The 16,494-nt window shown below is 45.5% G+C and overlaps 1 protein-coding gene across 1 annotated transcript in view; it reads right to left on the reverse strand.

Annotated features, from left to right (window-relative positions):
• Positions 1-3,016: 3,016 nt before the first annotated feature.
• LOC146209737 (26S proteasome non-ATPase regulatory subunit 6-like) overlaps positions 3,017-16,494 on the reverse strand; it is a 28,300-nt gene continuing 14,822 nt past the window's right edge. Inside the window, exons 4-8 of the mRNA XM_084603345.1 lie at positions 14,225-14,444; positions 12,465-12,573; positions 11,309-11,477; positions 5,273-5,378; positions 3,017-3,186 (exon numbers count right to left, since the gene is read on the reverse strand). Coding sequence (XP_084459471.1) covers positions 3,118-3,186; positions 5,273-5,378; positions 11,309-11,477; positions 12,465-12,573; positions 14,225-14,444 — 673 coding nt within the window. The 3' untranslated portion in view covers positions 3,017-3,117. The remainder of the gene's footprint in view (positions 3,187-5,272; positions 5,379-11,308; positions 11,478-12,464; positions 12,574-14,224; positions 14,445-16,494) is intronic.

The following is a 16,494-nucleotide window of genomic DNA, read 5'->3' on the forward strand; positions in this document are numbered from 1 at the left end:
ACATCAGTTCTAGCATGGATAGATGCTGCTTTCTTACATTTTCAAAAATCTTTTGAGAAAGTTGCTCATCAACACCTCTTATTCACTTTCTTGTCTAAACCTGAACCCACTGGTATTTGACTGGCTCCACAATTTTCTTACTAACCGCAAACAGTTTGTAATGGCTAACAACACATATTCAATGCCCCCTGTTACCTCAGGCATGCCACAAGGTATCGTCTTAGGTCCTCTATTATTCTTAATCTATATTATTGATTTTCCAAATAATCTATCTTCTACTGTTTGTTCACCGACTGTGTCATTTACTAGAGCATCATTAACACCAGAGATGCTTACCATCTGCAATGTGACCTAAAACTTGTGGAAAAGTGGTGCACAAACTGGCTACTGTCTTTAAACACTAATAACTGAGATCTCATTTCATCGCCATCAGTCTCACTCTACCCCGAACTACACTGTTTGCAGCACATCGATATCTCATGCATCCACATATAGTACATATTTAGGAATCAGCCTAACACAGAATCTTTCTTGGAACACCCACATTATGAAAGCAACCAACAAAGGTAACCTTGTCCTTGGTTTTTTAAAACGTAATTTGCGTCTGGCACTGGCTGCAGTAAAACTTTCCACATATTTAACTCTTGTCCGCCCTAAACTCAAACACTCATGCTCTAGCTGGGACCCCCAACAAAATAACCTTTCTCAAACACTGCAGTCTGTTCAAAACCGTGCCATATGATTAGTTTATTCGGATTACTCCTATCATACGAGCGTAACATCATTGAAAGCAAAAGCTAACCTTGAACCCTGTCATAAAATAGCAAGACTATCGCTTTTCCGACAGGTTTTATCATTCCCGTTTCAGTCATTCCGTTATCACCCCTGCTTACCGCGTTTCACTCCGCACTAGTCCCTCGAACGCCGTCGTACCACAAAAACAGGCAGTTGGAAGCGAGTGCATCATCTGTGTGAACGTCTTGGTTTAATTCTCTTGTGTGTGTGTTGTGTTTGTGTATAACCAGGCAGCACGAGAGGTCGTCGGAGTCATATAGCCAACTAGCCCGCTCTAAAGTACTACTGCCATACATACACCTAGAGCATCCACTTCCATTTTTTTTTCCCAGACTGAAAGAGATCGACCTGCTAGCTGAAGCTTTTGCCCATCCTCATCACGAATCCTTGAAGCCATTCATCGCCAAACTAATTAAATGATCTGTTAGCCCACACCTCTCGTAATGCCCCTGTGGGCTTTCGAGGTACCAAAATATAAAAAAAGAACCTTTCAGGGGCAGCGTGTTTAGATGCCGTGCGAGCAAGTTGTAATGTAACAGGCAAAATATGGCCCTTTGTTTTTGTTAAATGACTGCATTGACTAAAAAGGGAAATGTACCTACATTGGTGCTGCTGCTCTATGATGCGTTCCAAAAAATAAGCAACAAGGCAATTATTGTTTTAAGAGGCGTGCAGCTACTCGCTTGGCTGGAAGGCTGATCAGCCCAGCCGGTAGCCACGGTCGCAGCGTGCTGGTGTTGGTGCCCCGAAAATAGAACCATGCTGCTGGACTCTGTCATTCTGTCGACTGTCAACAAGCCTATTGCATTTTCCATTGCAGGGGCATGTGGAACAAAGTAACATAAAGCTCAAGCACAAGGAAGAATGCTTGTACAATTGTTTGTCAAGTAAGTCGCACTGCAATACAACATAGTGCCGCTTGGGGAGAATAGTGAAATTAACCAATGCCAGCCTCAGGGCGTAAACAAGCTTTTAAGGTCATCAAATTTTATGGCCGTTTGGCAGGAGTCCAATGACAGTATGAATCAATGGGGCTTTACTTAAAGTACATCTCTGAGAGCAGTGGTAAAACCTCAGATGACAGCAGTTGCAGCATTGTGGTAACCAAAAATATCTGCAAATTTGTTCTGAAAACAAAATGATTACTGTTTCATTATGATCATCTGGGCTACACCTACTGCAGGACAAAGGCCTTTCCCATATTCCTCCAACTAACCCAGTCGCTTGCTAGCTGCATCTACTTGACTCTTGCTTCTTGTCCCCTGCTATGCTTCCCTTACCTCGGTATCCAATGTATTACCTTCTTTGACTAATGGTTATAATAGTTCATCCTCTTTGCACTACACATCCTGCACATTTCTTCTTGATTTCGACTAGAATGTCATTAACTAGAGTTATTTCTCTGATCAACTCTGCATGCTTATTTCTTCACCTACCATTTTTCATTCCATAGCCCTCAGGGTTGTCCTCAACTTAAGTAAAACCCTCTTGGTTAGCCTCCACGTTTCAGCCCCATAGGTGAGTACAGTTAAGATACAATTGTTGTATACTTTCCTCTTGAGCGATACCATAAGCTGCTAGCCATAATCTGTGAGTACTTGCCAAATGTGCTTCATCCCAATCTTATTCTAGCTATTTCCCTTTCATGGTCTGGATGTGTGGTTACTACCTATCCTAAGTTATGTGCATTGCCTAACATGTACTACCTTTTCCGGTAAGTGCGTTGGTTAAAAAGAAGGTATCTTTTTATTTCTTGAAGCGTGTGGAGGTCAAATGCACTGGAAGGTAATACGTGCGAAAGTAGGATAAAAATGCTGAATGTTCACTCACTCGTATGAAAGAGAACAATTGGGCTGAGCTCCTTTAGCTCAGCTTGGAGCCATTTCAGCTAATTTATTGCTTTTAGCTCAGCATGGAAGAGGAAAGCCCAGTTGCATTAAAATGGCACAAATGCCACAGCCCTCCCTCCCCTCAGAAGAGAGGAAAGCAGCAGCAGTATGGCAGTAACTGCAGTGCTGTGCAAGAGGAGTATTAATGCACTGTAGAAGATTGCACATTCCTTGCCTTCCATCTGCAGAGTTTAACATTTTTAGGCCCTGGAAATTAGGTGCCCTAGACATTGGTGTCCTGACGTTATGCCCACTTGTTGCATACAATCCTGTGTGATAAAAAACATCTATTAGCAAATGAAGACCACTAGAAATTACACATAACAGCGCACTAGTAGAGAGAACGCACTTTAATTCGCCTATTAAAGAAAAAAGATCAGAGATGAGGCACAAGAAACTTCGACAGCAGGTCGGCTTGCCTCCACACGTTGGCTCAGATGTTGATGACACGACTCAACTTCTGTATTCTGTTGAGTAGTATGTCTCCTTGCTTTATACAGGCCTAAAGAAATGAAATCAAAGAAGATGAATGTCAACACTCACTACAATATCATGGCACCTCTAAAAATGACAGCCCTGTGTCCCACTAAATGTGTAGACTAGCCACAGCCTGCAACAGAGCTTCCAGCATGCTTCCAGTTTGTTTGTATCTTTGAAGAGAGAGACAACATACGAGAGCTTCACAGTATTGCCTTCATACACTGCTTTGCCTAAAAAAAAAAAAAGCATTAAAGAAAAATAGAGTCATCAACGTGCTGACTGCCCTTTCTCCTTAAAGGACGAGCCAAAATGGCTAGCTCCAAGATCGGGAGATAACTATTCAGGACGGGGAGGGAGAGAGTGGGCTGCATTCATTGCTTCAATGTTCTGGCACAGGAAAAGGAGGGATGGTTGGGGCACTTTGCCCAAACTTTCAGGCAGTGCCCTTTGAGTAGCAGACTTTGCTAGCTTCAGAAATCTGCCAGAGCAGTATTGTGCATAGTAGTATGGCACAGACTGATGGCCTATCATCAGCATTAGATATTGGAGGATTATGTTGCACATAGATGAGCGGGATTCCGCACTAGTTTTGTTTGAGTTTCAAATCACTTTTGCTGACGTGAGACATGCTGACAATGCATTCACATGTCATGCAAAATGTATGCCTTGCCCCGGTGTTAAGAGGCATATAAATTCAGAAGTATAACACTGCAAAAAATTCTGCAAATATCTCTTCTTGGAGCTTTAATAGCGCCAGTTTCAAGCACACGAGAACTTTTACTTTTACACTGTGCACTGCATACAGACGGCCTAGCTAATCCTATATGAAAGTGAACTGAACAAGGGTTCAGGGGGAGGCTCAGTTCACAAGTCGAGCCAACGTTTTGACAAGAAGACTTGTCTTTGTTTGGCTAATCCTAAACATACACACAAGCGGCAGGAACAGCAATAAGATATGATTACTTTGGCTTTGGCTTGATTCTGGTTTTGATTTGCTTAGCAAATGATGCTAGTGTGGCCGCTGATGGCGATGCTGGCGAATATGACGCGCAGACTTTGTAGTGCAGGCTTTTAAAAAAACAAGTCTTCTTTGGGCAAAGTCAGCTTACAAGGAGATATAGGGCAGTAATTTACAATCGGACCGGAAAGTTCAGTAATAATTTGGAACTCTTACTGGGTTGATTAGGAGGGTTGGCAGGTGTACCAAACATTTCCGAATCATACAATTCCCAGTTTCATGAGTTGAAAAATGTGGACCAGTAAAAATATTCCATATAAGTTCCCTTCTTGTTTTTTCATTCCCGAATCTTATCATTAGCAAGTTCCCGGCTAAAATCAATCAGTACATACAATAATGAAGATCCGGTAAATTTTTGTCAAATTCGTCATATATGTTTAACGAGCAAAGGACGTGCACAGGTTAACCTTGAAGAACACCAAGCATGGAGACAAATGGCAAAAGCGGAAAATAGTGTGGCAGTGAGCCACAACGGGCTTTCTTGTACTGCCCGTAAGAAAGCGGGCCGAGCATTTAGGACTGACACTTACGATAACAAAAGGGTGCCAGCTAGTTTCGTCACTGCCACTGCCAAAATAGACACCTTGGAAGTTTGTGTCCTCATCTGCTAGCTCTGTGGTTGCAGAATAAGGTTTTCCTCAGGCTCTATAATTTCATTTTTGACATAAACATGTTCATGTGTAAAGCCAGCTATAAGAGCTTCAAAGGGGGCAACAAGCCACGTGTGTGGTGCGAATTCTGGGAATTACTTGATGCAGCAGCTTAAATAAAACTTTGGATAAAATATTTTTTTATTAGTATTAGCCTTAAAGTCCTGTTTCAGATGAGGAGTCCCCTGCACTGCCCCTGATATCTGTTTATGCTCAAGAATACCACTTATGCTCATGCATAAAAGAAGGCACCCAAAACCAGCATCTCAATTTGGCATGAACACAGTAAGTGAGTTTTACATCACTGAAAAAGACTTCCTGCAAGGGTGCACTTCTCACAGCCTGCACTGAACTAACGAGTGCCAATGGGAACTCTGCCGAATGTAGTCAGCAGAAGCGCTCAGGGCATGCTTCAAGGACCCTGGCAGACCAACCCTTACCTGGTACTGGTAGTTCTTGCTATCAGGTCTGTTGGTCTCCACCACCTCTCCCACCTTGTCAATCTTGCAGTGCAGACGCCCGGCCGCTATGAATCGTGCCAGCTCCCTGCGAGCAACAAGTTACACAGGAGTCACACGCCACTGATTGCAAGCAATGCTGGACACCGCCTGGTGTGTAAACCATGCTCAGGCACAACTTTCTGTGGACATTCTGTGAAAGCTCCACAGGTGAAATGCACCAGCTCATTCAGCAGCAGAATACAGACCGTCCAGAAATTTCGCAGATCCTGCTCTGGAATATTATTATACATTACAGTAATACCACACAAAGATTACCATATTCACTCGTATAATGCTTGAACTTTTTTTCCCGGAGAACTGATGCCAAGTTGGGGGTGCGATAAATTATGCGATAAATTAAAAAGTTTCGAGCAAATGTTTTGGAGTGCTAAAAGCAAATTTAAATAGGCGTGAATCGGGGTTCCTAGGTCAGCTATTGTAAATATAACCAAAACATTACTTTCAAGCAGAACTTATCCTTGTTACAGGGTCGCCAAAAGCACAAATTGTTAAAGCACTTTATTTACTGCATGCAGCCTCATCATCACTCCCCGCGTTTCGTGGTATAATGCTCACAGCAGACCATACAGTTCTACTCTTGATCAGAGACTTGATCTCAGTCCGCGTTGACACTGCAGTCGCTGTCTCCGTACTACGCAGAACTCGTTGACGCCGAAGTGCCTGCTAGCAGTGCGGTTACTATGCTGTAGCGCTTACTCGAAAGCTTTCAGCTTAAAAGCAGCTGCATAACTTGCATACAGCCCCACCACGATGCGGCACCAAGAACACAGTAGATGGTGAAGCAAAGCAAGTAACACGGACGGAACGAAGGAACAATGACGAGACGTGGAGACACCTCGCAAAATGGCGACACGAAATGGTTCCAAAATGGTTCCACTCAGCATCAATTTTCCGCGAAAAAATGTGTGAGCATTATGCGAGTAAATACGGTATGCGAGGAAAAAGAAATTCCAATTTTTGACGCCCAATGTTTGGGGGTGCAAGCATTACGCGAGTGCGAGCATTATGAGAGTAAATACAGTAACCAAAATTCAAATCCGGGTTCGATACATCTGGGTTCGGCTGTACTACTAGAGTTCTCATAACTCGTTTGTACATAACAGAGTACCATCTCCAGTATCAAGTCACCATTTTATCTGCAAAGTGGAACCTCATTAGCCCAAAACTACATGCACACTAACATGCTTTTCAAAAACCAGTGCCGCACATCTTCCAAAGAGTGAACTTCAACTGCTAAAACCGGAGTTTTGTCTCTATGGAGCTTCCCTGAACTAAACATTTTTCTCTTCAGTATGCAACAATGTGGAAACTAGGTAAACACTGTGCATAGGGTAAGCCAAAGAATGTGGGTGGAGGAAAAATGGCAAAACAACAACTACAAACTCGTGATAAATTGCTCTAAAGCCTAGATGATGTCTCTGCAGTACTACAGTCAAACCCGGTTATAACGAACAGCATGATTTTCCGGGATTTGTTCGATATATCAAACATTTCTTTATAGCTGAACCCGCTTTTAGCAAATTTTAGCGAATTTCAGCACCTAGTGCGCTATACAGGATATTGAAAAGCCGGCAAAAACGTGCTAATACAAGTAATGCCACGGCACTCCCTATGCATAATCTGCTTCAAAAGCAATTTATTCAGCAATCTGCATTCACTTGCAGAAGGCGGTTATTTTAGATTGCACAGAGCGCCTAGCAACATCAACTTGAATTGCATTTTCAACACGCGATAAAATGTCAACCAACTCAAGTCCGCTTCGTTTGATGTCGGCACAGTAGTGGCGCAGCCCATCTGTTGCGGAAAGTGCTGCAGCAAAAGTAGGGCGAGGGCGGTCGTCTTCCTGCGGTGGCTCCTTGTCTTCCATGTCTCCGGGCGCCAGCACATCAGCAACGATTTTCGAATCCAGCGGGCTTGCCGTCAAGGCTACCTCATTATCCATCACCACAAAATCTTCCAAGCAGACTTCTTTCGGTACAGCGTCAGGAACGCGGGCAGGTTCTTTCCAAAGAGTGGCCAACTCTTCATTGTCTTCAGCTGCACTCGCGGCGCTAGTGGCTTCGGCATCCGCCTGGCAGAGTCCGGCATGACAAAAACTGTTCTTGATTGTGTCGCGTGTGACATCTTGCCAGGCGCGGTTCATCATCTGGATTGCACCTAACAGGTTTATCTTCAGATCTTCATTCATCTGCAGTTTCACCAGGAGCCGTTCAACTATGCGCTTTCAGTATCCCTGCTTGAACGCACGTATATTCCCCTGATCTAGAGGCTGCAACACTGCCGTAGCGCTTGGCGGCAGAAACAGAGTTCAATGTTCCTGAGTGAGATGCCACAATGGTGGGCCGAACAGTTGTCCAGCAGCAAGTAAATCTTGCGTCCGCTCAGCGCCAGCTCATCGTCCCAGTCACGCAGCCACGACTCGAACAATGCCCTGGTCATCCAGGCTTTGCTGTTGGAGTGGTACGTGACCAGCAGCGAAGCACATCTACAAAGGCACATGGGCGACTTGAATTTCCCAGTGACAAGTGGGTGCAACTTAGATGAGCCGTCCATGTTCGCCCTAAGAAGTACCGCCACATGCTTTGTTAAGTTTGCCGCCATGGCACTTCTCATTTTTAAGTGCCAGGGTTGTACTCGGCAGCATCTGCCAGAACAAGGCGGTCTCATCCATGTTAAATATGTCACACGGTTTGTACTTCTTTTTTACTTCATTCCAGACGTCATCTATCCATTTGTTGGCACTGTCCGTGCCAACTGCCTGCCTCTCTCCGGCAACCACCTTTCCTGTTATGGCATAGCAGTCCTTAAATCTCTGCAGCCATCCACTGCCTCTACAAATCCTTCAACATTCAAAACGCAGGCGAAATCTCTTGCCTTTTGTTGCAGCATGGAGCCACTGACAGGAAGATTCCGTGCACGCACATCCACGAACCATGCATACAAGGATTTCTCAAGTTCGTCGTAGGCTGGCTTCCAGATGCGTCGGCCGTCAGCATTTGGTCGTACGTGAGCATTTTCCTGAATGGCAGCTTTGTTTTTGAGGATTGTGCTCAGCATACTCCTCGCGATCCCGTAGTGCGCAGCGACATCAGATTTTTTTTCTCCATGCTCCACACGGCTAAGAATGTCCCCTTTGTCACAAAGCGGCAGACCTTGCCGCTTCTTCGTTGTCATTCTGAAGCACCGAATGCATGAACACCGCACGTACTACTCTTGTTCGGATCCTTGAGCGCACTTGCACACCACAGCAACACACGACGCGACGACAAAGAAAGTATGAAGGAGATCGTAGAGCGCACCGGCCCACTCCAGCAGCACACGATGTGACGACAAAGAAAGCATGGAGGATAAAAAAAAGGAGGAGTGCGGTTGACAGGTTCTCCTCTCCCACGTCCTGAAACCAGCTCTGTCCGGCTTCTCCTTGTTCACGATTGGCCTGGAGCAGCAAGCACGTAGCTTGATCACATGGTAAGCAGTTGCCGAATAGGAGTGCACCCTCAAAGAACTCGGCGTTGAGAGGAAAGAGATTGGGGGAGGATGCGCCAAGGCAGCAGAGAAGGGCTGAGGGGCTGCTTGGCGTAGCTCGGCTGATACGGCACTTGCACTTGCCCTTTCTCAGTTCGTGTTCTCCAAATCAATCCCTCGTCCCTGAGGAGACAGTTGAATGCGCTGAATCCCCCTTTCCTCCCATTTCCAACAAGAATAACTTCTCTCTCCAGAGCAATTCATCGCAGTGACGCCGCCGGCCAGCCTCGCTTCCGGCGCGCTCGCGCACGCGGGTGTTCATCAATCACATGCACTCAAGTTCGCTATAACCAATGTACAGTTCGTTATAGAAATTACATTTGTCATGAATAATGCTAAGACAGCTTCGAGTGTTCGATATAAAGGATAATTCGCTCTAGCCGGGTTCTTTATAAACGGGTTTGACTATATAAGCATCCAATGTTTTGCTTTTCATCGCATACAACTGTTGCACATTATTTGTGAGAAAGTATCACCAGTTTTGAGTCTGGTCCTCTGGTTATAAGCACCTCAATGCCTAATTATGCAAGTACAGTCGACGACCGATTTTTTGGACACCCAATTTATCGGACATGCTTGATTATTCGGACCTTTTCCCGGCCCCAGGACATACCTTATAAAGTCAATGTATTATGCGGCTCAAAATTCCAGACACTCTAAGGAGGGCTAATCGATTTTTCGGACATTCCAAGTGTCAGCCAGGCTAACTGCCACACATTTTGAGCAGTGTCGCCACCATTTTGTTTGTTTACTTTTTCCTTCAATGGCCTCAAAACCGGTGCCGGCCTTGCATGCCACTCCTCAGCTAAACTGAGGCTGGATTGAGGCTATATTATTTGCCTAGCAGCTTCCGTTTCCGGAACATTGTTGCTGTCGCTGCTTGCCGCCGGAGTGCCTTTTTTTTTTTTTTTTTAAGCGTGATCGCTCCAACTGCCTGTTCCTCTGTGCGTTCCACGTGCGTTGCCGAGCGTAGCGAGTAGACCTAGCCGTGGTCGTGCTGATGCGAGAACTATGTTCTATCGCTACTGTGGCTCGCATTTAATTGAATCAACTTCAGTTCTTCAAGAATCTTCAAGAAGCTGTTTCCGAATTTAATAAGGAATTATTTTTTTTTTGCGTGCAACGCAGCAGCGAGAAGGCACTCAACGGAGTCTATGTAGTGATCCAGTGGTTGGCGACTGTGGTGTGCCTCGACAGTGGGAAAACCTACTCTGTCGATTTGCTCGGAGAACTTAGTACGCTCGCCGACGCGTGGAAGTCCGTAGCACCCACAAAGCTGCGCAGTTGCTTCCGCCACGCGGGATTTGTGCTGGATGACGAGTCAGCTGCCTTGGACGAGAAGGATGTCGTCGAGCAGCTGTCAGGCAGATCATTAAGCAGATCAGTATGCAGATCATTCATGACCTTCGCACTGCTGGTGTCGACACTCCATCGGACGTCTCGTTTTCAGAGTTCATAGACTTGAACCATGAGTTAGAACAGCTGTGCGCTGGGCTCACAGATGCAGAAATTATTCGCCAAGTGCTTGCGGAGTCTGAGAGCGATGACGACGACTCACCTGCAGCAGCGTAACCGACGCAAGCTCAGCTGATGCAAATGAAATTCAGGTGGACCTGTTAGCACGGAAGCGGAGTGTGGTGCAGAAATGCATTCATGACTTTTTCCGGCCTCAAGTGAATAATAGGCAATAAATTGAGCTTTTTTGGTGCAAATTTGTTTTTTCGGACTGCCCGATTTTTCGGACATTTTTGTGGTCCGCTGTTCGAAAAATCGGTCGTCGACTGTAAATGCTAACACAATGCTTGAGTCTAGCAAACCGAAGGCCCCGCCCTCCAATACTTTCCACCATTTTTGTATTTATTTTCATTTCAGGTCTTCCACAAGGCAAGGCTTTGGCAGTTTCCACTGTAGTATGTTCACTTTTACACTTAGGTTTTTTTCCCCTCCACAAGGACTGAACACAAGCACCTTCATCACGGGATGGCAAAAACGAGAAGAGCAAATACCACTGTGTTCCCTTTGAACAGTGGGTGCATGATGCTTACCAATATGCATACTAATCTGATCATTCAATGCTGAAATTTTTTTATGGCAATTTTGAGCAACCATTTTTGGCGTCTGTTTTGATGTTCACAATACACTCATTAAAAGCCATTTACCTTATCACGCCCACTCAGCAGAGGTAGCTGGAAACATTCCAAGATTACGAACATTTATAGCTTTTGACTAACCACTGCTAACGCATCCATTCACAACCTCTCCAAAGGCACAGGTTACCAGTGCACTGACTCTAGTTCCAACTTATGGGTTCCTCCAATTTCCCCATTGTAGTAAAATGTGGTAGATATGATGAGGACATGATCTGCTACTTAGGAACCCCTTTTGAAGCCTTCCAACCTTTGAGGAACTGAGCACGGAGTGGGCACTCACTGGTCGATGAAAGAAACGGTGACCCCAAAGGCATCGGCCATGTACTGCAATGTCAGACTCCGGTAGGACTCCAGCAGCTGGCTGTACGCCAGGATCCGCATCTCCCGCACATAGAAGCGTGCGTGCGGAGCCCACAGCCGGTCCAGCTGAAGCTGCCGCTCCACATGGGCTGAAAACATGCACAGTGCGTTTCTTTCAGCGCTCTTCTTTAAGAGGTGCAGAGATCAAATTAGGAAAAACAAGATTTCTGAACCATACTTCTTTTTAGAGCTGAAGCAGCAAGTTGTACAATCAGCACACGTTTGGCTCCTTTTGTTGCACTTTAATTATAAACAGAAATGATTCAGTGTTGTTATGTTATCAGTCATGGAGTTCCACCTCAACCGGCAACTTACAACAAGCATTTGTCAAGTATAGAAACAAAGATTATGTGACCATCCTAGGTGAAAATCAATACTGCTTCCGCTTTTTGCACAAAGGCCTGAAACAGACGTGCGAAGGAAAGAAAATTCAAAACGAAAGAAGGGCCACTGCTGGCGAGCAACATCACCTCGGCTTCTGCTCTGAACTTGGAGCATGCCTGCCCCGCTTTGGGAAATGACCTCGTGGCAAAGGAGGAGTGCCACTTCTGCGGAATCTTTTTCATGATGGCCCACAGAGAGAAAAAACACGCCTGAACATAATTATGCCACTTGAGCTGAAAAAGCTTGAATACCCACTTTATCAGAACTGTGCGCTTGCATGGTTCATTATTTATTACCCAGCAGTGCTTCGCAGATGTCAGCACTGCATATGAGCACGACATGAAGTAGAACCTCGTTGATATGTTCCGGGTTCATATTATTTCCCGTTTCATGCGTTCAAAATTGCGGGCAAAAAACACCTCCCACAGAGTGTTTATTATTATCCGATAACATGCGCAATCACCACCACGGAGGAAGCGGAAGGGGGGTGGGGGAAGGAGCGCGCGCTGCCCCAGCTGCGGAGCTGGTTACAGGGACAACGCTGCCGACGCCAACGATGACGCGAAACACAGGAACGGGCGCCAAAGAGCTGCGCTCTAAAAGCTTCGGTTAACACAACGTAAAAGAGTTCAGAGGCAATGGCATGAGGGTACCGGCATGATGCTGCAAGGAAGAAAAGAAAAACAACGTACCTAGTTTCCTGAAGAAGGTGGCATATTGGCACCTGTACAGAGAGAACAGGTACTCGCTGATGTCAGGCACGCTGTGCAGCACTTCCAGGATCTCAGAACCCTTTACAACCTGCAACATGCATCAAGGTGTGGCAATTAAGAAAATTCCCACTTGCCTTCAGAAAAACTATGTCACACGCGGTATCACAAAGATAAAGCCCAGCTCTATAGCAGCGAACAGTAGGGCAGCTTCCCATCTTTCCGAGAACTCTATGTTGCGACACTAAATGTTGATACAACAAGAATGTACAGCCCACATGAACAAGGTGTTTCCAACAGCTGCGACACCACAATAAACACATTTTCTCATGCCCCATCAATACCCCTTCAATTATGCCTTCTCTGCTCTGTGATGCTGTGTGTAGGTACGCTGAAAGGTAAAGTCTAGCGCAATTTGAAGGTAATCACGCGAGTGTCGACCGAGAACATGAACAGCCCCATGGCGAAGAATCCTCTGCCAAGGCGAGGGAGGTATCAGGCTGGCTTCCCTCTCTCTCTTTGCTGTTCCTTAGGCAGCCATCGTGGGAGTGGTGGTTGTAGCATGGAACAGCGCATGAGGGAGAGGAGAATGTGAAATTGAGATTTTCTTTGTTCCGAAACTGGAGGCTAGGCGATTGGTTGGTTGACAATCGTGCAATAACCTTCAAACCCCGGTACACTACATATACCTATATCAATGCAGCCTTGGCCTAGCACATCTATTGACTGCAATGTTCAGCTGAGCCATATACCAGTGCGGTGTGCGTTCTCACCCTCTTCAGGAAAAACTTTTGAGAGCACTGCAGAGATCTGAATTGGAGAAATGCGAAAGCATGTGCACTGGCTGTTTTTTAGTAGCTCCTAGTCGTCTTTAGTGCCTCTTCAGCAACTGAGAGTTACGACTAGACACTAGTCATAGTCATGACTGATTGACTTATGCAAGTCATGGACTTCATAGTCATGCACACTGGATCTCCAATCCGACTCATGACAAGTACCTGACTCGTGACTAAACTATGACTCACATGCCATGACTAGGCATGACATCAGATTTATATACTGCTTGTCACTACATACCCATTCATGATTACCAGTCTCATCTTAATGTGACGTCATATCACAGGTTACATTTTGCTTTGAGGTTTTGCTTCCCCTTTTTGCAAGAAATGTTTTTGCAAACATAGCTAAGTAAGGCGTCTGCCTTGACAATTTGTCCAGGAATGTGTGCCCTCTCATCCCTCCTATGAAGAGTGCAGTCAACAGCAGTATTCTATTTTATCCCCACCAAGGGGATAAAATCTATTTATATCTATAATATCTATTTTATCCCCACCAAGTGTTGTGCATGACCAACCTCGTCTCTTTGCTGCATTAGCACCCACCAGAACTCGCTCATGACCTTGGATTAGTTCCTCGGACAAAAACCAATGGAAGGCAAGCTAAAAATCTGAAGCCCTTCAACAAGCAACAACTCTCCTGAATTAGAATAAAGAGGCAGCGAAAGGATAACAGAAGAATCTCCTGCAGTGTGAGAGCACAAGAAAATCAAGAAGGAAATCATCCCGTTTTTCTGGCTACATTTCTCATTAAATTGAAAGCTCATTATTTCGAACTGTAATAATTTGAAGTTCTAGTCAAGCAAAGCTCAATGGAAGAAAGCCTGTTCATTTGAACACGAGTCGGTTCTGCCACCTGTACACTGCAGCGGGTGTTGTTTGACCGATGATGATGATGGTAAGTACCTTCTCCCGCAGCTCTACCCGAGGCAGGGAGATCATGCTGGCCAGGACGGTGTAGGTGACAAAGCGCTGGTAGTCCATCAGCTCGTAGCAGGTGAAGGTGGACACGGTGTCCAGGAAAGAGGCCGCAGCTGCCTTGAAGTCCCGCACTGCCAGGCTGTAGAGGCCCTGGTATACCTTGAGTCGGTTCCTCCGGTCCCAGTCCCCACCTTCCTCAATAAGGCTGCACAGGGAATGCTGAATTAGCGACAAGCGTGTGCTGCCCATGTTTGGTATGGCACGCTTTGCTATGTATGGTATGCTGCCCATATATGGTATGGCTTAAAATCCCATAGGTGCATACAGGCTAAGACAAGTGCCATAGTGCAAGGCTGCCCGCCTGATGTTCTTCACACAAAAACAGAGGGCAGCTATAGCCGCGGTTTCCTCCATAGCGAAAATCAATTTTGCAGCTCTCTTTGGTTATGACACCTGTCTGGCACAAGCAGACACATCTACGGCCAAGAAAATTACATTTAAAAGTTTCAACACCGCTGACGACATCCAAACTGAAATGGACTTCATTAGTCCTTGTTTAGAAGCAGGCATCAGTGTAACCTAGCTGCAAGGATTTGCACCAGCCTGTTTGCAAGTACAGCTGGTGGTGCTGCAACCAGTACATATTTAAATTTTTTTTTAATCGGAAAAGCTGCATTTTCAATCACTAGAACCTGTAATATATCGATACAGGCCAACTAAATCTGTCCCTTTACACTGCACACAAACTGAACATCACAGGGATGTCTTTGCATTTCCACAGCGGCAATATGACACCGTCGAGACTGGCATTTGGCTCTGGCTCAGTAAGCAATCACCACAGCCACTGAGTGCTATGGTGGCAGGGCCTTAAAGGAGTAAAGAGACCGAACTGGTGGTTGTGTGCTTCAATGTGGTAGTGTTAAACTCTCCGTTCACCGAAAATATGGCGGCTACTCCGGCGTTGTGAGTGAAACACTTGCAGGCAGTTGCTGGCAGCTGACATGGCCAAGCACTAACTGGACATAAGAATTCCTGACATTACGTTTGGCAGGAGTTGCCAAGCCAGCCCTCTTCTTTCATATGAAAGGGTGAAGGGCTTGAGGCTTAGATGCTCCAGGGCCGCATTTTCAACAAACATGGTGTCACAACAAACAATATTGCGGCACTGAAAAGGCCAGATATCAGCACTACACGAATGGACTGCGGCGTAGAGAAAGGTGCACAGTGTGCTTGCAGAGTGGGTAACAGCTATGCTGAGGTAGAATAAGATAAAAGGCACGAATACAGTACAGGGTACCTTCCAAGTGCTTAGAGCAGGACAGAAAGCAAAAAGAAAAAAAAAAAAGCATGCGCACGTACTCTATTTCAGCAGTTCCTTGTAGCACTACCAAAGCTGCAATGAGTGCAGAGGCGACTGTCTGATGCTGCACAATGTAATTCCAGTATAAGGTGGCACGTGGGATGATATGCTTTTAACTGCATAAAGAACTCGATTTACATACGCTGGTTTCCGAGTTGAGCGTTCGTAGCTCTTGCATAAGCTGAAATCACATTTTCAACATAGCAGCGCACATCGAAGCAGGCCGCCTCACTTCGCAGTTAACTCATTGTAGTTATGTGGTTCTTGGTTTTTTGATTGGTCATAAATGGCACATCAGGCATTCGTTAGTTCCCGTCTCTCTACAGCAACATCCATGAACATTAAATTAGATTTATTTTTATTTCAGGCAATGATTCTGCCGCTCCTAGACCTAAGAAGGAAAGTCAGGTTGTTGAAAAAAAAGTATATACAGTGGACTCCCTTTAATCAAAACTCGACGGGGACATGGAAATCTGTTTCGTTAATTGGCAGTTTTGTTCAAGGGTTGTGACTCTTAAAAGCTTGTAAAAAAGTGCCATTTCGTCCACGGTGAAGACGTCGCTTGGCTCTTAATTTGCAAGGACGTCTTGAAGCTTCTGCTGCTGCCAGTCAGAGCAAATATTCTCTACCATGGCACTTTCACCTGCTATTGTGCGAAAAACAAGGCCGTGGCGCTTCTCGAAATGGCTTAACCGGCCATCACTGAATTTATACCTCGGTCAGACGAGCAAGTTTAGTGTCACTTTCAATGAGTGCACTCGCGTTTAGTGTCATTCGCATCGTGTCACACGATAAACTTTAATGACACTCGCTGCCGAACACACTCGGCGTGAAGTGAGTTTGGCGAACTCACTACACTTTGTCCGGCAGGCGAGTGTGTAGTCTCGACAGCAGG

This window comes from Amblyomma maculatum, chromosome 1 (genome assembly GCF_055883805.1).
Source record: "Amblyomma maculatum isolate TAMU_Amacu chromosome 1, ASM5588380v1, whole genome shotgun sequence".
Lineage (NCBI taxonomy): Eukaryota > Metazoa > Arthropoda > Arachnida > Ixodida > Ixodidae > Amblyomma > Amblyomma maculatum.